This window comes from Solea solea, chromosome 4 (genome assembly GCF_958295425.1).
Source record: "Solea solea chromosome 4, fSolSol10.1, whole genome shotgun sequence".
Lineage (NCBI taxonomy): Eukaryota > Metazoa > Chordata > Actinopteri > Pleuronectiformes > Soleidae > Solea > Solea solea.
The window spans coordinates 24,781,798-24,806,361 of record NC_081137.1 but is presented as its reverse complement, the minus strand read 5'-3'; the positions used below and the strand labels follow the sequence as shown (position 1 = coordinate 24,806,361).

Below are 24,564 nucleotides of genomic sequence, written 5' to 3'. Positions count from 1 at the left end.
CCGCCCTGAGCGTTGGAAAACACCAAAAGCATGAGAACGTTGAAGTGTAACAGGCAGCTGAGCTTCAGACCCGTGTTCCTCCACCACAAGCCCCGCCCATCGCTGACGTCTCTGAGCGCGAGCAACTCCTGATGCGTTCAGCGTACAATCTATGAAGAGGAAATATCAGCCTCCAAGGTGGAAATCATCAGTATTTATGTTCAAAGTTGAAGAACTTGTACTTTTATGACAGTGCACCTTTAAGTTTATCTGATTGCTTTGGATGTTTAGAAGAGAATGATTTGTGTGTTTTATTTAAATGCAAAACCAACTTTTTAACCCTTTTAATACTTATATTTGGGACTCTGAAGACCCTACCAGTCGCCAAAGTGTGGAAAAAGAATACTCAGTCCTTTTTTCGTTGTCCCCCTAAGTATAGGTGATTTTGGACGACATACTATACTATGACTCTTTTGACTGATTTTGGACGACATACTATACTATGACTCTTTTGACTGATTTTGGACGACATACTATACTATGACTCTTTTGACTGATTTTGGACGACATACTATACTATGACTCTTTTGACTGATTTTGGACGACATACTATACTATGACTCTTTTGACCGATTTTGGACGACATACTATACTATGACTTTTTTGACCGATTTTGGACGACAAACTATACTATGACTTTTTTTAGGTGATTTTGGACGACATACTATACTATGACTCTTTTGACAGATTTTGGACGACATACTATACTATGACTTTTTTTAGGTGATTTTGGACGACATACTATACTATGACTTTTTTGACTGATTTTGGACGACATACTATACTATGACTTTTTTAGGTGATTTTGGACGACATACTATACTATGACTTTTTTAGGTGATTTTGGACGACATACTATACTATGACTTTTTTAAGGTGATATTGGACGACATACTACACTATGACGTTTTTAGGTGATTTTGGACAACATACTATACTATGACTTTTTTGACTGATTTTGGACGACATACTATACTATGACTTTTTTTAGGTGATTTTGGACGACATACTATACTATGACTTTTTTGACTGATTTTGGACGACATACTATACTATGACTTTTTATAGATGATTTTGGACGACATGCTATACTATGACTTTTTTAGGTGATTATGGACGACATACTATACTATGACTCTTTTGACTGAATTTGGACGACATTCTATACATTGACTTTTTTGACTTATTTTTGACGACATACTATACTATGACTTTTTTGAGTAATTTTGGACCACATATAATACTATAACTTTTTTGACTGATTTTGGACGACATACTATACTATGACTTTTTTGACTGATTTTGGACGACATACTATACTATGACTTTTTTAGGTGATTTTGGACGACATACTATACTATGACTTTTTTGACTGATTTTGGACGACATACTATACTATGACTTTTTTTAGGTGATTTTGGACGACATACTATACTATGACTCTTTTGACTGATTTTGGACAACATACTATACGATTACTTTTTTGACTGATTTTGGACGACATACTATACTATGACTTTTTATAGATGATTTTGGATGACATGCTATACTATGACTTTTTTAGGTGATTATGGACGACATACTATACTATGACTCTTTTGACTGAATTTTGGACGACATACTATACTATGACTTTTTTAGGTGATTTTGGACAACATAATTTACAATGACTTTTTTGACTGATTTTGGAAGACATACTATACTATGACTTTTTTGACTGATTTTAGACGACATACTATACCATGACTTTTTTGACTGATTTTGGACGACATACTATACTATGACTTTTTTATTATTCTCAAAATTCTGACCTGGACGGGAAAGTTATGTACACCTGGTAAGTCAGAGAATCTTCATCAGAATGAATGGCTCACACCATCAGAAGAAGACTTGGATCTCTGAGGTTGTGAGTTCAACTCTTGCAATCAACTGAACTTCCTCCAACTGTAGAACTTCAGACCAACATGAGAATTTAAAAATACCAGCAACGTGTTGTTCTGCAGGTCAGTAAGAATAGCTCGTGCTGGAAGAATAAGACTTGTACCTCAAAGGTCGCGAGTTCAAGTCTTATAGTCAACTCTTTGAGTATGAGGTTCAAAGTAAACAGTCAAAAGCTCTATGAGAACCTGGAGAAGAGAAGTTGCAGGTAGCTCAGTGGACAAGAATGCTGCTGTGAAATCCACAGCTCATAGGTTCAGTTCTTGTGAGGACCAAGATATTTTAAAGGTCAACATCCAAAGTGTAGATTGAAAGGAGACCGAAAGTCCTAAATAGAGCAGGAATTGGTGGTGCAGTGGTTTTGTTCACAACCATGGGAATGTGTGAGTTACAAGGTGACTGGTTCAATACCGCAGCCTTGCAGGGCAGGTAGCAAGAGGACAGGTTGGAGCAGGGGCATGGCAGGTAGTAAGAAGTGAGGAGAGGCAAGGGAGTTAGAGGAGGAGGAAGAGCAGGGCAGGGAGTGAGAGGAGGAGGAAGAGCAGGGCAGGGAGTGAGAGGAGAGGAGGGGAAGGGAGTTAGAGGAGGAGGAGCAGGGCAGGGAGTGAGAGGAGAGGAGGGGAAGGGAGTTGGAGAGAGGCAGGGGGGGGCAGGAAGAGGTCAAAGGTCAAATACTTTATATTACACTGTGCAGCAAAAGGTAACCGCATTAAGACACTTGGGTGGTGGTGGCCTTCGGCCACCACCACCCAACTGTCTTAATGCGGATTTAAGAGAGTTGGATGGGGGTGGGGGCCTTCGGCCCCCACCTGTTTTGCTTGCTGTACTTAGGAAGTGCACCGAGTCCAGTGAGCCTGACCGGGGGGGTACGACTCACTCGCGCCCTGCTGGCCACTGGGGGTACGACTCACTCGCGCCCTGCTGGCCACGACTCACTCGCGCCCTGCTGGCCACTGGGGGTACGACTCACTCGTGCCCTGCTGGCCACTGGAGGGTACGACGCACTTGGGGCTGGTCACCTGGTGTGCTGTGTGGTTGTGTCAGTCAGCAAGAAGTTAGGTTTGGGTCTGCTGCTGCAGGGTTGGGAACTGGAACTGAACCTGCCACCTCACTGTTGAGACACACCCTTACGGTTGGGAGCAAACCCACCACGCCACAAAGGCCGCCTTTCGTCTAAGATTGCTGTCTGCTTATAATCTTGAGTTTGGATGTGGAGCTTTAAAATGCACCTGCTCCTCACAAGAACTGAACCTACGACTTCAGGACTTCACTGCAGCGTTCTTGTACACCGAGCTACCGGCTCTTCACAGTTCTTCAGGTTCTCTTAGAGCTTTTGACTGTTTACTTTGAACACTGAACTCAAAGACTTGAGTTGATCATAAGATTCAAACCAACAACCTCAGACATACAAGTACTCTTCTTCCAGCAGGAGCTGTTCTTCCTGAGATGCAGAACAATACGTTGCTAGTATTTCTAACTTCTTACTTTGGTCTGAAGTTTGAAAGTAGTGCAGAAGTTCCGTTGACAGTAAGAGTCGAACTCACAACCTGAGAGACACAAGTCATCGTCTGACGGAGTGAGCTAGTCGTGCTGATGATCTCATGGTGAATTTCTTGGTGTTTCTTAAGATTCTCATCCATTATTATATAAAATTCGGCAGTTGTTAGAGACCTGCAAGATTCCACAACAGCGGGGTTGTCCCAGTCCAGCAGTCGACAGGTTCTGGTCCACAACCACAGGACCGCTCTGAACATTAATTATTCAGGAGGTTTTGACTGGTAGTATTGAAAATAGGATCATAAAATGTGGTCGTCATCTCTGTCTCTGTCTTATACTGACACTTGATCAGGTGACATACTATACTATGACTTTTTTGACTGATTTTGGACAAAACTTAAGAAACACCAAGAAATTCACCATGAGATCATCAGCACGACTAGCTCACTCCGTCAGACGATGACTTGTGTCTCTCAGGTTGTGAGTTCGACTCTTACTGTCAACTGAACTTCTGCACTACTTTCAAACTTCAGACCAAAGTAAGAAGTTAGAAATACTAGCAACGTATTGTTCTGCATCTCAGGAAGAACAGCTCCTGCTGGAAGAAGAGTACTTGTATGTCTGAGGTTGTTGGTTTGAATCTTATGATCAACTCAAGTCTTTGAGTTCAGTGTTCAAAGTAAACAGTCAAAAGCTCTAAGAGAACCTGAAGAACTGTGAAGAGCCGGTAGCTCGGTGTACAAGAACGCTGCAGTGAAGTCCTGAAGTCGTAGGTTCAGTTCTTGTGAGGAGCAGGTGCATTTTAAAGCTCCACATCCAAACTCAAGATTATAAGCAGACAGCAATCTTAGACGAAAGGCGGCCTTTGTGGCGTGGTGGGTTTGCTCCCAACCGTAAGGGTGTGTCTCAACAGTGAGGTGGCAGGTTCAGTTCCAGTTCCCAACCCTGCAGCAGCAGACCCAAACCTAACTTCTTGCTGACTGACACAACCACACAGCACACCAGGTGACCAGCCCCAAGTGCGTCGTACCCTCCAGTGGCCAGCAGGGCACGAGTGAGTCGTACCCCCAGTGGCCAGCAGGGCGCGAGTGAGTCGTGGCCAGCAGGGCGCGAGTGAGTCGTACCCCCAGTGGCCAGCAGGGCGCGAGTGAGTCGTACCCCCCCGGTCAGGCTCACTGGACTCGGTGCACTTCCTAAGTACAGCAAGCAAAACAGGTGGGGGCCGAAGGCCCCCACCCCCATCCAACTCTCTTAAATCCGCATTAAGACAGTTGGGTGGTGGTGGCCGAAGGCCACCACCACCCAAGTGTCTTAATGCGGTTACCTTTTGCTGCACAGTGTAATATAAAGTATTTGACCTTTGACCTCTTCCTGCCCCCCCCTGCCTCTCTCCAACTCCCTTCCCCTCCTCTCCTCTCACTCCCTGCCCTGCTCCTCCTCCTCTAACTCCCTTCCCCTCCTCTCCTCTCACTCCCTGCCCTGCTCTTCCTCCTCCTCTCACTCCCTGCCCTGCTCTTCCTCCTCCTCTAACTCCCTTGCCTCTCCTCACTTCTTACTACCTGCCATGCCCCTGCTCCAACCTGTCCTCTTGCTACCTGCCCTGCAAGGCTGCGGTATTGAACCAGTCACCTTGTAACTCACACATTCCCATGGTTGTGAACAAAACCACTGCACCACCAATTCCTGCTCTATTTAGGACTTTCGGTCTCCTTTCAATCTACACTTTGGATGTTGACCTTTAAAATATCTTGGTCCTCACAAGAACTGAACCTATGAGCTGTGGATTTCACAGCAGCATTCTTGTCCACTGAGCTACCTGCAACTTCTCTTCTCCAGGTTCTCATAGAGCTTTTGACTGTTTACTTTGAACCTCATACTCAAAGAGTTGACTATAAGACTTGAACTCGCGACCTTTGAGGTACAAGTCTTATTCTTCCAGCACGAGCTATTCTTACTGACCTGCAGAACAACACGTTGCTGGTATTTTTAAATTCTCATGTTGGTCTGAAGTTCTACAGTTGGAGGAAGTTCAGTTGATTGCAAGAGTTGAACTCACAACCTCAGAGATCCAAGTCTTCTTCTGATGGTGTGAGCCATTCATTCTGATGAAGATTCTCTGACTTACCAGGTGTACATAACTTTCCCGTCCAGGTCAGAATTTTGAGAATAATAAAAAAGTCATAGTATAGTATGTCGTCCAAAATCAGTCAAAAAAGTCATGGTATAGTATGTCGTCTAAAATCAGTCAAAAAAGTCATAGTATAGTATGTCTTCCAAAATCAGTCAAAAAAGTCATTGTAAATTATGTTGTCCAAAATCACCTAAAAAAGTCATAGTATAGTATGTCGTCCAAAATTCAGTCAAAAGAGTCATAGTATAGTATGTCGTCCATAATCACCTAAAAAAGTCATAGTATAGCATGTCATCCAAAATCATCTATAAAAAGTCATAGTATAGTATGTCGTCCAAAATCAGTCAAAAAAGTAATCGTATAGTATGTTGTCCAAAATCAGTCAAAAGAGTCATAGTATAGTATGTCGTCCAAAATCACCTAAAAAAAGTCATAGTATAGTATGTCGTCCAAAATCAGTCAAAAAAGTCATAGTATAGTATGTCGTCCAAAATCACCTAAAAAAGTCATAGTATAGTATGTCGTCCAAAATCAGTCAAAAAAGTCATAGTATAGTATGTCGTCCAAAATCAGTCAAAAAAGTTATAGTATTATATGTGGTCCAAAATTACTCAAAAAAGTCATAGTATAGTATGTCGTCAAAAATAAGTCAAAAAAGTCAATGTATAGAATGTCGTCCAAATTCAGTCAAAAGAGTCATAGTATAGTATGTCGTCCATAATCACCTAAAAAAGTCATAGTATAGCATGTCGTCCAAAATCATCTATAAAAAGTCATAGTATAGTATGTCGTCCAAAATCAGTCAAAAAAGTCATAGTATAGTATGTCGTCCAAAATCACCTAAAAAAAGTCATAGTATAGTATGTCGTCCAAAATCAGTCAAAAAAGTCATAGTATAGTATGTTGTCCAAAATCACCTAAAAACGTCATAGTGTAGTATGTCGTCCAATATCACCTTAAAAAAGTCATAGTATAGTATGTCGTCCAAAATCACCTAAAAAAGTCATAGTATAGTATGTCGTCCAAAATCACCTAAAAAAGTCATAGTATAGTATGTCGTCCAAAATCAGTCAAAAAAGTCATAGTATAGTATGTCGTCCAAAATCACCTAAAAAAAGTCATAGTATAGTATGTCGTCCAAAATCTGTCAAAAGAGTCATAGTATAGTATGTCGTCCAAAATCACCTAAAAAAAGTCATAGTATAGTTTGTCGTCCAAAATCGGTCAAAAAAGTCATAGTATAGTATGTCGTCCAAAATCGGTCAAAAGAGTCATAGTATAGTATGTCGTCCAAAATCAGTCAAAAGAGTCATAGTATAGTATGTCGTCCAAAATCAGTCAAAAGAGTCATAGTATAGTATGTCGTCCAAAATCAGTCAAAAGAGTCATAGTATAGTATGTCGTCCAAAATCAGTCAAAAGAGTCATAGTATAGTATGTCGTCCAAAATCACCTATACTTAGGGGGACAACGAAAAAAGGACTGAGTATTCTTTTTCCACACTTTGGCGACTGGTAGGGTCTTCAGAGTCCCAAATATAAGTATTAAAAGGGTTAAAAAGTTGGTTTTGCATTTAAATAAAACACACAAATCATTCTCTTCTAAACATCCAAAGCAATCAGATAAACTTATAGGTGCACTGTCATAAAAGTACAAGTTCTTCAACTTTGAACATAAATACTGATGATTTCCACCTTGGAGGCTGATATTTCCTCTTCATAGATTGTACGCTGAACGCATCAGGAGTTGCTCGCGCTCAGAGACGTCAGCGATGGGCGGGGCTTGTGGTGGAGGAACACGGGTCTGAAGCTCAGCTGCCTGTTACACTTCAACGTTCTCATGCTTTTGGTGTTTTCCAACGCTCAGGGCGGTTGTTATGTGTCTGCTGAAAACTCACACACACCGCCGCTTGTTGTGTTATTTCTTCATCTGTTGTTTGGTCTGCTGCCGTTATCGTAGTCAAGTGGCACTGGCACCTGAGGTTTTTGTTTTGTTTTGGTTTTTTTCACTGGCCCCTGAGGTGCATGACCCGCCCTACTCTGCCTCTGATTGGCTCATCAGTCCTCATGCCTAAAGTGAACCAATCTAATCAGTGAAAGCAGCGAGTACCAGCCAATTAGAGACAGAGGAGGGTGGCTCACAGACAGGGGGGGATTTAGAAGTGGGTGTACGCAATTCTGACTGAAAAATAAGTAGGTATACCCTGGACTCCACCACTGAGTCATAGTATAGTATGTCGTCCAAAATCAGTCAAAAACAATCAGTCATAGTGTAGTATACGAGCAGCTGAAGCTGTACACAACATAATTTCAACACTGACTTAATCATCTATGTTGAGACTTTTAAGATCAGAACTAAAAGTGGATCCTTTCAGCAGCTTCTAAAAGATGAAGGGGAAACGTTCGTCCAGCAGGTGGCAGCATTTCAATGAGAACATGAACATTGATTAATTTCAGGTGGAGCTGCTCCTACACAAAGCGACACTGATGTGAAGGCCATGGTATACTTTCCGTGACTTGGTACAGTCCGCGGTTCCCCTCTGTGTCGATATATTTGGAATGTTCCACTTTGTGTTTATCAGTCGGCGCTTCTTCTTCTTCCACACAGAGACAGAAGCAGGACGGAGGACAGCGGAGACAAACATGTGGTCACTGCTGCCTAAATGATCCACACATTTCTTAGATGTTCTGTTGACGCTCTGTTCACACCTGCTGTTAACATCCGACCTGAGAGATCCGATCACAGGTGTTCAGATTACGCCTGCTGTTGCTGCTAATGTGACGTCACTGCTCCACATGTAAACACACAATCACGGTCAAAAAATGCCTTCATACTGTCAAGAATGTCATAATATAGTGTGTCGTCCAAAATCACCTAAAAAAGTCATAGTATAGCATGTCGTCCAAAATCAGTCAAAAAAGTCATAGTATAGTATGTCGTCCAAAATCACCTAAAAAAGTCATAGTATAGTATGTCGTCCAAAATCACCTAAAAAAGTCATAGTATAGTATGTCGTCCAAAATCAGTCAAAAAAGTCATAGTATAGTCAGTCAGTCAGTCATCATCTACCGCTTTATCCTCAACCAGAGGGTCGCGGGGGGTGCTGTGCCAATCTCAGCTACATCGGGCGATAGGCGAGGTACACCCTGGACAGTTCGCCAGTCCATCGCAGGGCCACACACAGATAGAGACAAACAACCATTCACTCTCACACTCACTCCTATGGTCAATTTGGAGTGTCCAATTTACCTATCCCCACATTGCATGTTTTTGGACTGTGTACCCACGCACACACGGGGAGAACATGCAAACCCCATGCAGAAAGGCCCTTGTTCCAACCGGGGCTCGAACCCGGGTCTTCTCGCTGCAAGGCGAGAGTGCTAACCACTACACCACCGTGTGGCCCCCTCATAGTATAGTATGTCGTCCAAAATCACCTAAAAAAGTCATAGTATAGTATGTCGTCCAAAATCACCTAAAAAAGTCATAGTATAGTATGTCGTCCAAAATCAGTCAAAAAAGTCATAGTATAGTATGTCGTCCAAAATCACCTAAAAAAGTCATAGTATAGTATGTCGTCCAAAATCAGTCAAAAAAGTCATAGTATAGTATGTCGTCCAAAATCACCTAAAAAAGTCATAGTATAGTATGTCGTCCAAAATCAGTCAAAAAAGTCATAGTATAGTATCATCATCGTCATTATCATCAGCATTCAGGTGAATAAGTAAAAACAAGTGAAGACTGAGTGAAGTAAAACGACACATGACACACATCAGACAACAGCAGACAAGGGGACAAAGGAGGACACATGTCATATCCAGGCCTCTATTTATGGAGTAGGAGGTCCTACAACCTATGCACTTCCTGGAGAAGGAGGAGGAGGAGCTAATGTGTGTTTTTATTTTTAATAAGATAAACTTGTTTTTTTTTTAGTAAGATAAGATAAACTTTATTTATCCCTTTCACAGCAGCAAAAAAATCAGTTCAGCCCAATGTGTGCAGACAGCAATATTAGACAACACAAAACAAGCAATGCATTAAAGAAAAAAGGACGACAGTCTGTGTGCATTATATACAAAAACAGTTATGGACATTATATACAATGAATGAAGGCTCGAAGAAAAATATTGCACAATGCAGGTAGATGCATAAATAAATATAGTGAATATCATGTATTCAGACTCAGTACGAATATAAATACCTATATAAATAATATGACTATTACACAGGATAATGAACAGGCAGTTAGCACAAGATGGTGGAGAGGGTTACAGTGTAAGAGAAGGTGGTTACAGTGTAAGAGAAGATGGTTACAGTGTAAGAGAAGATGGTTACAGTGTAAGAGAAGATGGTTACAGTGTAAGAGAAGCTGGTGACAGTGTAAGTGGAGGTGGTTACAGTGTAAGTGGAGGTGGTTACAGTGTAAGAGAAGATGGTTACAGTGTAAGAGAAGGTGGTTACAGTGTAAGAGAAGGTGGTTACAGTGTAAGTGGAGGTGGTTAGAGTGTAAGAGAAGATGGTTACAGTGTAAGAGAAGATGGTTACAGTGTAATTGGAGGTGGTTACAGTGTAAGAGAAGCTGGTGACAGTGTAAGTGGAGGTGGTTAAAGTGTAAGAGAAGATGGTTACAGTGTAAGTGGAGGTGGTTACAGTGTAAGAGAAGCTGGTGACAGTGTAAGTGGAGGTGGTTAGAGTGTAAGAGAAGATGGTTACAGTGTAAGAGAAGGTGGTTACAGTGTAAGAGAAGCTGGTTACAGTGTAAGAGAAGCTGGTGACAGTGTAAGTGGAGGTGGTTACAGTGTAAGAGAAGATGGTTACAGTGTAAGAGAAGGTGGTTACAGTGTAAGAGAAGGTGGTTACAGTGTAAGAGAAGCTGGTGACAGTGTAAGTGGAGGTGGTTACAGTGTAAGAGAAGATGGTTACAGTGTAAGAGAAGGTGGTTACAGTGTAAGAGAAGGTGGTTACAGTGTAAGAGAAGCTGGTGACAGTGTAAGTGGAGGTGGTTACAGTGTAAGAGAAGCTGGTGACAGTGTAAGAGAAGGTGGTTACAGTGTAAGTGGAGGTGGTTAGAGTGTAAGAGAAGATGGTTACAGTGTAAGAGAAGGTGGCTACAGTGTAAGTGGAGGTGGTTACAGTGTAAGAGAAGATGGTTACAGTGCTGCATTAAAAGTTGTACAGCCTGACAGCGGTCCGGTTGTATGGCTTGCAGTACCGTTCCTATTTGCCCCACGGGTGCAGCAGTCTGTTGCTTCAGGCCCCAACAGTCTCATGTAGGGGTGAGGGGGGTTGTCCATGATTGCAGTCAGCTCGGCCTACCCCCTCAATGGAGTACAGGGGACAGTCCAAGATTGAGCTAGCCCTTCTGAGCAGTCAGTTGAGTCTCTTCCTCTCCCTCTCAGAGCATCCACAGCCCCAGCAGACCACTGCATTAAAAATAGCCAATGCTATGACAGAGCAGTCTTAATGATGTAAACAGTGATTTGTCTGTGCTGATAATGTGTCAATAACAGCTCATACTATCACACTTAGAACATCTCTGTAATCAAGTCTAGTTGAAGCATACAGTGGAAAACTGACGCTCACACATTCATCACACACAAGACTCATTTATGTTCTGTTCATGTTTAATCTGCAGGATTAAACCCGAACCCACCTGATCGGAAAAACCTTGCGATTGTGAAACCGAACCTGCTGGACCGGATCAACCTCGCGGATGCAGAACTTGACCCACCAGACTTGATCCACCCCGCATTTGAAAAAGCGAACCTTCCATGCAGTTCTGGAACCAAACCCACTGGACCACAACAACCCCTCCCTGCGGTTGTGGTTCCAAGCATAGAGATATATAAAGGCTAGATGTCTTATGGCGGAGTGTCGAACGTCCGCACTGGCGGCCATCTTGCCACAGTCAGCTCCCTCACCCATAACATGTGTTGTAGTGGTACATGGACTTTTTAAATAACCACAACTTGCTCAATTTTCTACCGATTTTCAAACGGTTTGGTTTGTTATAAACGTCAGAGACGTAGTTATTATGACACTGCATATTTATGAATAATTATAACCATGGGCTTCAAATAACATTAAACAGAACAGCAAGATGTAATGAATACAGTACACACACACAAGGTATTTATGTTAAATCAATATATGGGCTACTAAAACTCAGGATACAGAATGGCATGAGATATATGTATACTTTTCTAATAGGATTATTACTTCCTGCGGCTGTGGAAGTGAACTTGTCACCTTGTGGACTGAACAACCTTAATTGTGGTTGTGAACACAGCCACTGCCCCATGAGTTCCTGAGAGATTCACATGTTTTCATCTCCTTTCAATCTTCATTTTCAATGTCTGGTTAAAAAAAAAACCAAAACATATCACAGTGAGATTTGAACTCTTAACCTCAAACATACAAGTATTATTCTTACCACACCTTTGACCTTTGACCTTCAAGTAGAAAAACAGTTTGTTCTTGGAGTTTTGAAATGGTTGTTAAGGATAAATTGATTGTAAACATCCATGTGCTTCTCAGGAATTGAACCCAGGTCAAGTCAAGTCATGGTGAAAAACAAAGAGCTATACAACATGAAGATTTCTTTCTTCTTCTCTTTGACATTGTCTTGTGTAACTGATGTGGGGTCTTTTGTGATGAAGCTAAATTTATAATCCAATTTTCAATTCAAACTGAAAAAGCATCTGAGTCATTAGGTTCAGAGCAAACATATGGTTTTGGAACAGAACCTGCCGGACCGGGACAACCCCGCGGTTGTGGAATCTTCCTCGCCATCTTTCAAACTCTAACAACGATGAGGCTGTTATAGTCTGAAAGGTGGCGAGGAAGATTCCACAACTGTGGGGTTGTACCGGTCCATCAGGCTCCATTTCACAACTGCATCCAAATTTGAAAAAGTCCAATTTCTGTGTGGAATTGAACTTGCCACCTTGTGCATATGATTAAGCTCACACTTGTGAAACTGAAGTTTGGCCTTGCTGACTGCTGGAGCATTTGGTAGTTTTCGTCTCCCCTCGAATCGTTACTTTGGATGTTGAACTTAAAAAATGTCTTGTTCTTTATAAGAATTAAATGACCTGAGAACTTAACAGCAGTGTTCTTATCACCTGAGCTAACTGCTCCTACAGTGTAGGATGTTTTCTTAGATCTTTTCAATGTTTACATGGAATCTTGAATTGAAAAACTAGATTTCATCATGAGATTTTTAACTCACAACCTCAGACATACAAGTCTTATTCTTACAGCACAAGCTATTCTTACTGAGCTGTAGAACACTTCCCTGATGTTACGCATCTTCTGTTGGACTGAGGTATTGGTCCTGACGCTTTGAATTTCCTGAGTTGCTAATCTTGGTCAGAGTTTTAACCAGCTAAGCGATCTGCTCAGACATATTTGCAATGTTTCATAGAGCTTTAGAAATCTTTGGACTAAACCTTCACGTTTTATAGTTCAGATCATATTTACCCTACATGTTATGGAGAGATATACTTGTTTGGATTCACTGATGTTGGAAAAAAGGTTAATTAGGGCCCGAGCCATGAATGGCAGGGACCGAAATGGCTCCTGGGACGAATTTATGCGAGGAACCTGTTGTTATCTTTCAGATGTTTATTCTATCCGTGGTCATTTTTGAGGGCGTTCATGGGCATAAAAACCTTTGAAAATTTGGAAAATTGGCATGGCGGTCAGGTCTTGCGAAACTGCGATATTGACATAGTTTCCGGACACGTGTGTTGCTCAAGGGCTCTATAGCGCCCCCCTAAAGGGGAAAACAGAGGCAAAATTGAGTTCCACAGTATTAGGTGTAACTTAGTGGTAAGATGTTATCGACCAAGACAAACAAAAAAGTTGACAGTAACCAATGGCCTCAACTCAACAGGAAGTCTGACATTTTGAATTGTTGGCATCCATTTTGGTGATTTGCACCCTACATCAATGAGCAAACCTTGTCCGAGTGCATTTGTCTTACAGACATAAAAAAAATGTATTAGAGAAAAAAGGGAAGACTGTTGAGTGAGGGAGGGAGACAGTGAGGTCATGGAACAGCTGCACTCCCAGACTTGCGGGGGATGTGAGGGCCCTATCATGACTGCATGCAGTCCTGGTTCACAATTGTATTTGATTAATTTATCTATTATACTAACCACATTTTATATTAATATATCAAAACAATTTTTTTCAAGCAATGTCTATTCAGTTTGTGACTGTACAAATATAAAAGCTGTCAAAACCTATAACCTTTGCAAACTTTAAAGATTTTTATTTCAATTTTGTATTTTCCTTGTAAAATACTTTTTCCCGCCTCAAATTTGAAGTTTGGTTAAGAATTGCATTATAGACACGTAGAAATACACATTTAGACCAAGGTTATAATAATTTGGGATTTTTCATTGGTTCTCGTTTTTTATTTAGTTTTGACTTTTTGTTTTTAAAGGTGACATCGAATGCTTGTATCACACATATATGTTAGTTATGGAGGTCTACTTACATATATTAACATGTTTTCATGATTAAAAACCTCCTAATCGCTGCAAACGAGCCGATCAAAATATCTCCTCACTGACGCTCTCGTCAGCCGCGCTGTTTCAGACCAAACAGTTGCTGTGATTGGCCAGCCAACGAGAGCTTTAAAACTGTCCTGTGATTGGCCAGGTACCTGGAAGTGACGTAATAGATAGGCCAGCTCTCAGATACACAGCTCCCCCTCTGGCACGGTGGATGCTCTGCATCTCAGCAGCTACAACGAGACTAGTTCTTCTTCTTCTTCTGCGGTTGAATGTACGCAACCGGATGTGCCCGGACTAGTGCCCGCACCGGGAGGCGCTACGGTGGTGAGGATTTCTGATGACGACATCAAATTAAGGAAGTGTCGATCCGCTTCGCAGAGCCCAGGAAAACAATACAACACTATTTTCTCAGCAGTGGCTGAACTGTTTGTTCTGAAACTTTAGGGTTTCATAAACGAGGTAATGACGCAGATACACACACAAACGCAGCGTTAATTGGAGCTTCCGGTCTATGTCACCTTCAAAATTGTTTTAATTAGTTTGTAGGGCAGGTTTGCTGGTTTTTATTTTTGTAAATGCTTAGATTTACTTTTTTACCATTTTATTAGGACAAATGATCAAAAATCACTGAAACAAATCTGCTAACCCATAGCATCATAGAGCTGAGGTTAGATGAAAAAAAAAAATAGACACACATAAACATAACATAAATAATAAGAATTAATAACCCTTGTGAGACACATCACATTGTTTGTGAGTCTCAACCCAATTAACTACATACCGAATATTATGTTAACTTGCAGTCAGACACTTTATTATGAATGAAAATAAAACCTTTCCAAATTGCAGACAAGAAAAAATAAATGCACTTCATATGAAGCCAGAAGGATTATTTATTTATGAAATTAATTTACAAAGACATTTTCACTACAATTTTAGTTAATATTAGTTAGTTTTATAAACACACAATTCAGCTTCAGTTAGTTCTTATTTTTATTTCAGTTAACGAAAATGTTTTTTTTTAATTTTAGTTTTCGTTCACTATACGAACGAAAACTAATATGCCTTGAATCAGACAGCAATGAAACGGTTATAAACGGTTACAACCCGTAAAAGCACAGTGATCACGTAAGGGGTTTTACCTTTTACTTAAGAGGTTTACTTTTTACTTAAGGGATTTACCTGAGGAATTTCTCACCAGTGTTCGTCATCTTTCTCGTCTCGTTTTCCTCGGGTAACCGGAAGTAACAGCGCGGGGTATCGGTGTGTCATTTCTGCCGAGAAGCTCCGTCGTTACCGGGACTTTCCGCGGCCACTGAAGGGTGAGTGTGTCATAGCACCGGGAACAGAGGGCACCCGCGACTACGTCCGCTCTTTGTGCGCCATGTTCGCGTCCTCTCTCCGCATTTCTGCACTTAATTATAGTGAATTGCGTTTGGCTGTTGTTAGCCTTAGCGTTGTGTTAGCAGACGCTAAGCTAAGGCTAATGTGCGTAGACGTTATTGTGTGTGTGAGACAGCGCGTGATTCTGTCACACAATAATGACAAACTCATTTTAATTGAACGTTGAATTAAAATTAAACTAAACCTCAAGTGTGAAACGACGTGGCTAACGTTAGCTGTGGAAGCTATGCTGAGAGAAGCTAATGGTTGGACGTGCGTCACAACAGGAAGAGTCTGGTGAATAACCGAGGAAAGTACCGAGCTGCCACACAGTCACTGACACACGCGATTCATCACTTCAGTCCTTGTGTTACCGTCTATTTGTCGTATGATTGGCCTCGTGCTCGGTTGGCACTTTATTGGAAGGGACATTGAGTGATTTTCTACAAAACAGTAAGACTATAAACTGCTCCACTTCAATCACAACACGCATTATGTGTGTCTACGTTATTTCATTTGTTTTCAAATCAAGTAGAACATTTGTGTTTAGTTCATTTAATGAGCGTTTATTGGTGAATCTGGTCTACATTAGTTGGTCATGTTTTTGTGTTAGATTAACAGGTACGATTACAAGCCAGAGTTGGGACAACAATAAACCGTCTGACAGTTCAATATTAATAAGTGTAGTTATATAAATGTGAGTGCTGATTATTGAAACAATGAACCTGTAAAAGATTAACATCTTCCGAAAATTATCTATGCATATTTTTACATATTATTGTTTTGTTTATTTGATTTTGTTTTTTTTAATTCTGCAGGTGCTGCCACCATAAAACTTAAGGAAGTCCATTGTCCCCATCATAGGAGGAAACATCTTTTCTTATTAGGCTTTAATTATTCAATTATGGAGGCTTAGACACCCTCAAAAGTGATGTCCAACATGGGGGGAGGGGTTTGAGATCAGGTATACCTTGGTCTGTGTGTGTATGTGTGTGCATGAAGCTTCAATTATTATTTATTTTTTGTTGGTACACAATCACTTACCATGTGTGAGGTTGGAACTGTCGGATAATAATACACTGTCTGGCCAAGAAAAAGTACATTTAACTGTTTATTTCAACCTTAATTGATGAAAATATTGGCTTCTAATTTGACAACCATGTTGGAAAACGTATCCAGTGATCACCAAATTATGGAGATTTCTGAATCTAAAATTGGGTTAAGAAGTGTCCAAAGCATCATTAAATCATGGAAGGATAGTGGTTGAGATCACTTAAGATTTTGATTAAATCATTCATTCATTCATCAATCTACTACCACTTTATCCGTCCACATGAGGGTCGCAGGGTTGCTGGTGCCAATCCCAGCTGATGTGGGGCAAAAGGCAGGGTAAACCAATTTAGCCTAATCCTTAAATCTGCATGTTTTTGGACGGAGAAAATCCATGCACGCACACACACACAGGGAGAACACGCAAACTCCATTCTTGTTCTGACCGTGCTGCAAACCCAGGCAGCAGTAGGATCTAGGGTAGCTTCAGTTTGGTTTTTAATACCTAAATATACTGAATGAGCAGGTTTCATGGGGCTCAAATTGTGAAAATGGTTCAAGGAGGAAGATGACATCATGTTCTCACGTGGATTTACCAGATGTTAATCCCATTGAGAATCTTTGGGGTGTGCTGGAATTTCTTTTCTTTTGGCCAGGCAGTGTATTAAACATGTCTGCTATCAAGGTACAAGATAGTGATGCTGGGTGATCTGAGTACAAGGACACATTTCAACATTTTTACTGCTCCTGTAACTGAAAAAGGACTTTATCCACTAATGTGTCTGCTGGACTGGTAGTTTTGTTTCCTCTGTAAAAGACCTTTTAAGTTTCACTATTATGGAAGCCTCACTTTCTTAGTCACAGTTCAACCTCTCACTCCCTCCCGCTTATCTTTTTTGAACCATTTGCTGTTCGGTGTGAATGTGTGAGTGTGAGTGTGTGTGTGTGTGTGTGTGTGAGTGTGTGTGTGTGTGAGGGCAAGACCTTGGATTTTCTCAAACCTCTCTCCTTTCAAAGGACATCGCTTTTCCCTCTTATTGAAATACCTACATTTAAAAATGGAAACTCTTGTTCAGCTTAAAAACAGCCCGTTTTTAATGGAACTGTGTCGGAATGGGCCTCCGACAGACCTCCAGTACGACAACTCCTCAGGTACCAGGTTCTTTCTTTTATCATAATCTGCTGTTCTCAGGAAGATGTATCACCATGATAATGTTTTCATCTGCAGAACTCTTCCGCATCTCTACTTTTGCCCGTTTCCCGACCTCCGGAGTCACAGAGCGAAGTCTGGCGCGGGCTGGTTGGTTCTACACCGGCGTGGGCGACCGTGTGCAGTGTTTCAGGTGCAATGTGACAGCAGACGGCTGGCAGGCCGGAGATTGTCCTACAGAGAGACACAGACAGCTGTCTCCCACCTGCTCCTTCATTCAGAGCCTCCCATCAACAGCCAACCTGCTTTCTTCATCTCACTCTGCTTTTTCCCCACTCCGCATTGCTCCAGCCATACCAGTAAGAAAGTCCTTACAAAATAAGGGACGTACTATTTTAACCTGTATGAAAATAGCTGTGATTTTTTATGACAGAATCTATACTTGAAACTGCATTCAGAACTCTAATAAAAAAGTACACATTAGAGGTTTCTGTTGTACATCTCAGTGAGTATGTTCATAGTGTTTTACTTACATTTTTCCTCTAGCTGTCTGGTCCAGGCCCAGCTGCTCCTAACACGATAAGCCAAGGTGAAGAGCCACTGGGATACATGAACATGGCTTTTTCTGCTCCGCCACCCTCCAGCCCACTCAGCTCCCGTGGAGTAGAGGACATGTCGCACCAGAGGCCAACGTGTCACAACCCGAGTATGCGCAGAGAGCAGGAGCGCCTGGAGTCCTTCCACTCATGGACTCTGTCCATCATCACCCCTGCAGAGCTCGCCAAGGCGGGCTTCTACTATTTAGGCCAAGGTGACCGCGTGGCCTGCTTTAGCTGCGGAGGACAGGTGAGATCGCTGTTCTGAGGAGGCAAAAACACCTACTAACAGGAAAAGAGTGTTAACAAGTGCAGGCATATTTAGATATGTCAGAGGTGGGCAGCAGGTACATCCACTTTATTTTTTTTATACATATTTGCAGTTGAGTAACTGGGAGCCAGGTGACAGAGCTGTGTCCGAACACCAGAGACATTATCCAAACTGTCGCTTTGTCCGCGGGGACAGAGCTGACAATGTGTCACTGGCCGGGGCGGCAGGAGCAGCGACGTCCCAACTGTCAGCAGGAGGTCCGGCTCTCAGTAACGTCTCCAACCCTGCCATGCAGCAGAACGAAGAGCGACTGCTCACCTTTATTAACTGGCCTTCTCGCATACCTGTCCGGCCTGATCAGCTGGCTAAAGCTGGCTTCTACTATGTAGGTATGGATGATACATGATGAACATTTTCTATTTTCCCCACAGGGAAATATGAGACCCAAGTGTCACTACTACAAAATATTACAAGTAAAAAAAATTGCGATATATTCAAGTAGGTCGTGAAGAACCGTGTTCCATAGAACGAGCCCTGAATCCTCACTCTGTTTTTTGGCCTGAAGGTCGTAACGATGACGTCAAGTGTTTCTGCTGTGATGGAGGTCTGCGGTGCTGGGAGTGTGGAGATGATCCTTGGGTAGAACATGCCAAGTGGTTTCCTCGGTAAGTGTTGTGGTTCTGGGTTTATTTTGCGAACTGTCTTGACATTTCAAACTTAAAGGGTCTCTTAAATACACATGAGGAGCAGTAGTTTATGTGAAGTGTATTTTTGTGTCTGGTTAATTTCAGGTGTGAGTATTTGCTCCAGGAGAAAGGACAAGAGTTTGTTCACCAGATCCAAGCTCGCTTCCCTCGGCTGTTTGAGCAGGTCAGTAGAGATCAGCAGGGTAGAATCATTTGGATTAATAAAGTTGGTCACTAACTATGATTTATGTTCCATTTCTTCCCAAAAGCTTTTAACAAATGGAGAAAGCAGAGAGTTTGTGGATCCTCCAGGTGAGTGTGAAATGTAAAATGACTTTCAGAGCTAAATGATGTTTGTTCAGCTCGACTCATCCATTCACTCCTCCTCAGTGGTTCACCTTGGTCCAGGAGAGGAGCGATCTGAAGACGCTGTCATGATGAACACTCCTGTGATTAAGTCTGCTTTAGAAATGGGCTTTGAGAGAGGTCTCGTCAAACAAACGGTCCAGAGCAAGATTCTGACCAGTGGAGAGAACTACAGAACAGTCCAGGAGCTGGTGTCAGACCTGCTGAGTGCCGAGGACCAAAAAAGGGAGGAGGAGCGAGAGATGCTGGCAGAGGCAATGGCATCAGGTGTGTGAAGATTTTCCAGTGACACTGGAACTATCAGCTGTTCTCAGATCAGTGAATGCACGTTCTTTTGTTTCAGATGGTTTCACGTTTGTGAAGAGACACCAGGCGGCGCTGATCCAGCGTCTGAAGAGTGTCGAGCCAGTGTTGGAGCATTTGAGAGAGCAAAATGTTTTATGTATGTTTATCGCATTTATGTTATGATAAAGCCATTTTCTTTTTTACTAGACTAATACTCCTTCCCATTCCCCTGCAGCGGCTGAGGAGTACAGCGGTCTTCAGGCACAGACCACGGCACAGCAGCAAACTGCCAGGTTGATAGAGCTTGTCCTCACAAAGGGAAACGCTGCGGCTGAGGTTTTTCGCAACTGGATCCAGAAAAACGACGTCCACCTGCTCAGAGATCTCATGGGTAATCATTTACGCGCGGGCACCAACAGTACTGAAACTGGATTAAACCATTCCAGTGGTTTATCCCACATCTTTGTTATTCTGGTCTGCAACTAACAATATTTTTCTTGCTTAGTAAATAACTTAATTATGGGTTGTTTTTTTTAAACATGTGTCCCGTTTCATTTTCAGCTCAGTCAAATGAAGCAACTTCTCCAAGCCAAGATTTATCAGGTGTGAATGCAGATCTAAACTTCACAGGACATCAATCCTGCCAGCTCCAATGTGGACTTGACATTGTAAAACTTTTGTTTGCAGATCTTCCAATGGAGGAGCAGCTGCGGCGCTTACAGGAGGAGCGTACCTGTAAGGTGTGTATGGACAAAGAAGTCAACATCGTCTTCATCCCGTGTGGCCATCTGGTGGTGTGCAAAGAGTGTGCACCGTCACTGAGAAAGTGCCCGATCTGCAGAGGTTTGGTTAAAGGCACAGTCCGAACCTTCCTCTCATAAACATGCTCCCGCCGCAGTGTTGTCACAAACATGTGATTGAATGTAAGCAATACGATATTTAAACTGATATTTACCGATTTGCTTTTTCTTGTCATTTAATATGCGACACTCCTTTGATTGTAATCTTACTGAAGACGTTTAATTTGAATGACCAGATTAAACGCACAGACATTACCACTGTAATCGATCACATAACAGGTTGTTTCTGGTTGATATCATAGCCTTAACATCACAAGGAAAAAGTATGGGAATAAAACTCTTCAATCAAATGACCTGTGTATCAGTTATTCGTTAAAACACAAGGATACAAATCAGTTCATAAAATGACTAATAGAAGTTCTGCGGTTTTAGTTTGTGGCCATAGTTGAGCAATTTACATTAGCAAATGTTAATTCATCTTGAATACAGTAAAGACAAATGATACCATCTTCAAAGACTTACATTTCCAAATGTAGCTAATAGTGGTTTCTTCCTTCAAAATAAAAAACAGGACTTGTGCCTTTGTTCTTTTAAAAGAAACCAGAAATGGTCTTGGACTAATTTGTATCTATTTAACAGCATGGTGTTAAACTGAATGAATCTAAACAAATGTATTAAATCCAGATTATTTAAGATAAATGTCTTGAGGAAGACTTCTGCTTCTACTGCTCATCTGCTAAATTTAATAAAAAGGTGAAACAAATTTTCCAAACTGTAACTCAAACAGGCGAACTCAGTTACTCTTACAAACACTCGGACACTGATCACATTTAGTTTATATAAATTTATTACTCCACAAGTCTCTTTAGCCACAGTTTAGATGATGCCAATCTGAGGAGGAAAGAGACGACATGAAGTTACACTGAGTTCAGTGACACAACACGTCTGCAGCAGTATTTACTGGCATCAGTGGTTCCTTTGAATGCATCAGACATTCAGACATTTTAAATTTCACATCACATGCACAGGGCCGACAACTTTAGAAAGTAAATACAATCATGGACTCACCTTGTTTGCAACATCCAACGCATCGTAATCTGGTGCCAGACGAACGTACGCTTTCTTCTCGCCATCGGGCCTGAACCATGTCGAAATAAAACAGAGGCAATAAGACACAATCAACTGACAAATGAAAGTGAATGTTGTAATCAATGTTTGTTTACTGTGAGAGTTAAGACTGAGTTTGTACCTGATGAGTGTGTTGACTTTGGCGACGTCAATGTCGTACAGCTTCTTGACGGCATGCTTGATCTGATGTTTGTTGGCTTTGACATCAACGATGAACACCAGTGTGTTATTGTCTTCAATTTTCTTCATTGCAGACTCTGTCGTCAAGGGGAACTTGATGATGGCATAGTGATCCAGCCTTTAGAAAAAATATCAAAGCAACATCTCAATAAGACAGACACTGGATCAAACACTAAGATAACTTTGGTTAGGTGCATCAGTGATATATAAAGCTGGAATCATGTTTTGTCATACTTTGATCGCTAGTACCATCATATGCACCGTTTTAATCCGTGAACATTTGGAGAGAACATGTACTCAATGAAACTCACTTGTTCCTGCGTGGTGCACTCTTGCGAGGATACTTGGGCTGCCTACGAAGACGGAGGGTTTTGGGGCGACGGAAGGTGGGAGAAGTCCTGATTTTCTTCTTCCTCTGGCTGTGTACACCTTTGAGTACAGCCTTTTTGGCCTTCAGGGCCTTAGACTTGGCCTCAGTCTTGGCAGGGACCGCTAAAATAGAAACACACATTGGCAGATGGTTAAGCAGCGGTTTAAACTGTAGGTTCATTCACACTTTCATATAGATAGATAGATAGATAGATAGATATTGACACAGACAAATAAGCCCATTAACAGCAGTTGCTATTGCATTGACAAGATTACCCACATTTGTGGCACAGCTTTCAAACATGGATGCAGGATCAATGTGGGGTATAGACAATCAAATACGAACATATGCATATGTTCTTTGGAAGTTCAAGCAAAACACCAGCAGTGCTTATGTTGACAGTGAGCTTACGTTACTGGTTCATTCCTTCATGGAGGTGAAGAAATCTAGTTCCACACGCTGACATTTACACAACCTGACTGACGGAGGTTTAGCTGCAGTGAACCACAATTCCAGACGTCTTGTAATAAACACGTTTAACAAACAGTATCCGCACATGTATCTCATGACTAATAAATACAGAAAACACATGAATTCCATCCACCATCGCCATGTGACCATACGAATATTTAAGCCCATCCCAAAACACCAACAGGAGCGTTTAAGTGACACGTTGAGGATAGACAATAGATATAGATAACTGATTTATTTCATTTTCCTTATTAAAACATTGACCGGTTTACACGTGTAACTAGTGCAGCGGGTACCGCTAACAAGCAGCTAGTTACCACACTACGGCAAAGACAGCTTAGCCTACGCTAACTGCGTTACAATGAGTCGCTATCCACAATATATGGATATTTACTGATTTCGATGAGTCAATAATTGGCAGTAAATATAGAAAAACAATCGATGCATCCCTTACGACTGAGCGAGTCATTGGTCAACAATATCAACGCTGATGTGCTAACATTAGCCTAGCATCACGTTCCCTCGTCCATGCCGGAGACACGACTTGCGTTAACCTACATATTTAAACAGTTGACAGCGAGATAGTGAGATAGTTTTAAACCAGGTGACTCCATCTTTGAATTCTATGGACATTTACAGGAGCCGCGCGGCATTAATGACGACAAATAGTGACATTTATTCACTCAAAATGACAAGATTGACGAACCTTCCTTCTTCGCCTTCGGTGCCATGTTGAGAAAGGAAGACTGTGTGGGGATTCCCGCAGTATAATGCACGGGCGAGATCTCATGAAGAAGGTATCGCGATAGCAGAGTGGATAACCCCCTTTATTCAGTACACAGATGTTAGCTGTATTTTCTACCTTGGATTTCATCGTTTTGTGAAGTTTGTTAGGAATTTCCCATTTCTAGTCTACAACTTATGGAAAATTTAGTTTTTAATCACACATGAAAGTTGATGAATTTTTTGCTTTAACTTGATATCTCTCTGTACAGTCAAAATGTCTGATTTACAGTACGACAGTAGTCAGAGATGTGCTGAACACAACCTAGTCGGTCCTGGTCAGAACTTATGGAATGTTTTGTTTTTATTACATCTCAAAAGTGATATTTCCCATAAAAAGGTGCAATTATGGGACTTTTAACTTTTAACATTCCCTCTACAACTGTATAGTAAAAATGTCTGATTTAAAGTACGACAGTAGTCAGAGATGTGCTGAACACAACCTAGTCGGTCCTGGTCAGAACTTATGGAATGTTTTGTTTTTATTACATCTCAAAAGTGATATTTCCCATAAAAAGGTGCAATTATGGGACTTTTAACTTTTAACATTCCCTCTACAACTGTATAGTAAAAATGTCTGATTTCAGTACACTAGTAGACACCAGTGTGCTGAACACAACGTTTTCATTCGTATTCATGTTTAGAGAACACTCTTTGTACAATTAAGTCTAAAATGTGAGGATTTCCACTATTTTTCCAATTCAAATGTGCAGTAACATCATCTACAATGAGCTGAATGTGTCACTTTAAAGGTATGAATACATGTTATTGTGTGTTTCTGCTGTTATGTAATTGAACCATTAACTTGGTTCGATTTTTCAGGCTGTTTTCTTGTTCAGTTAGATTTGGGTGTTTCTTGCTTTGATATAACCACTTATGTCATTTTGATTGATAAGAATGTGTGTCGGAATGTTCG

General features: G+C 41.4%; 2 protein-coding genes and 2 non-coding genes across 5 annotated transcripts; 1 reads left to right on the top strand and 3 right to left on the bottom strand.

The window, feature by feature from the left end:
* The first annotated feature begins 15,237 nt into the window (after window positions 1-15,237).
* On the top strand, window positions 15,238-21,066 carry birc2 (baculoviral IAP repeat containing 2). 2 transcript variants are annotated; one of them, XM_058627399.1, is made up of 13 exons: window positions 15,238-15,451; window positions 16,331-17,714; window positions 17,791-18,071; window positions 18,259-18,558; window positions 18,692-18,968; window positions 19,145-19,244; window positions 19,371-19,449; window positions 19,535-19,577; window positions 19,656-19,898; window positions 19,975-20,073; window positions 20,152-20,307; window positions 20,478-20,519; window positions 20,604-21,066. In XM_058627399.1, exons 2-13 carry the CDS (start codon window positions 17,621-17,623, stop codon window positions 20,795-20,797), a joined length of 1,908 nt encoding a protein of 635 aa, XP_058483382.1. In that variant the 5' UTR covers window positions 15,238-15,451; window positions 16,331-17,620; the 3' UTR covers window positions 20,798-21,066. The 2 variants fall into 2 exon arrangements, with proteins under 2 accessions (XP_058483382.1, XP_058483383.1); XM_058627400.1 differs by lacking the exon at window positions 15,238-15,451 and adding an exon at window positions 15,570-15,965.
* Window positions 21,067-21,545: 479 nt separating this feature from the next.
* On the bottom strand, window positions 21,546-23,671 carry rpl23a (ribosomal protein L23a). The gene is made up of 5 exons (XM_058627402.1): window positions 23,572-23,671; window positions 22,336-22,516; window positions 21,966-22,142; window positions 21,785-21,854; window positions 21,546-21,607 (listed from the first exon to the last, which is right to left on the bottom strand). Exons 1-5 carry the CDS (start codon window positions 23,594-23,596, stop codon window positions 21,593-21,595), a joined length of 468 nt encoding a protein of 155 aa, XP_058483385.1. The 5' UTR covers window positions 23,597-23,671; the 3' UTR covers window positions 21,546-21,592.
* Window positions 21,678-21,742, bottom strand: LOC131459041 (small nucleolar RNA SNORD42). Its single transcript, XR_009240189.1, has one exon. It is a non-coding gene; the product is annotated as a small nucleolar RNA SNORD42 (small nucleolar RNA).
* On the bottom strand, window positions 22,215-22,286 carry LOC131459045 (small nucleolar RNA Z17). The gene has a single exon (XR_009240193.1). It is a non-coding gene; the product is annotated as a small nucleolar RNA Z17 (small nucleolar RNA).
* Window positions 23,672-24,564: the final 893 nt, after the last annotated feature.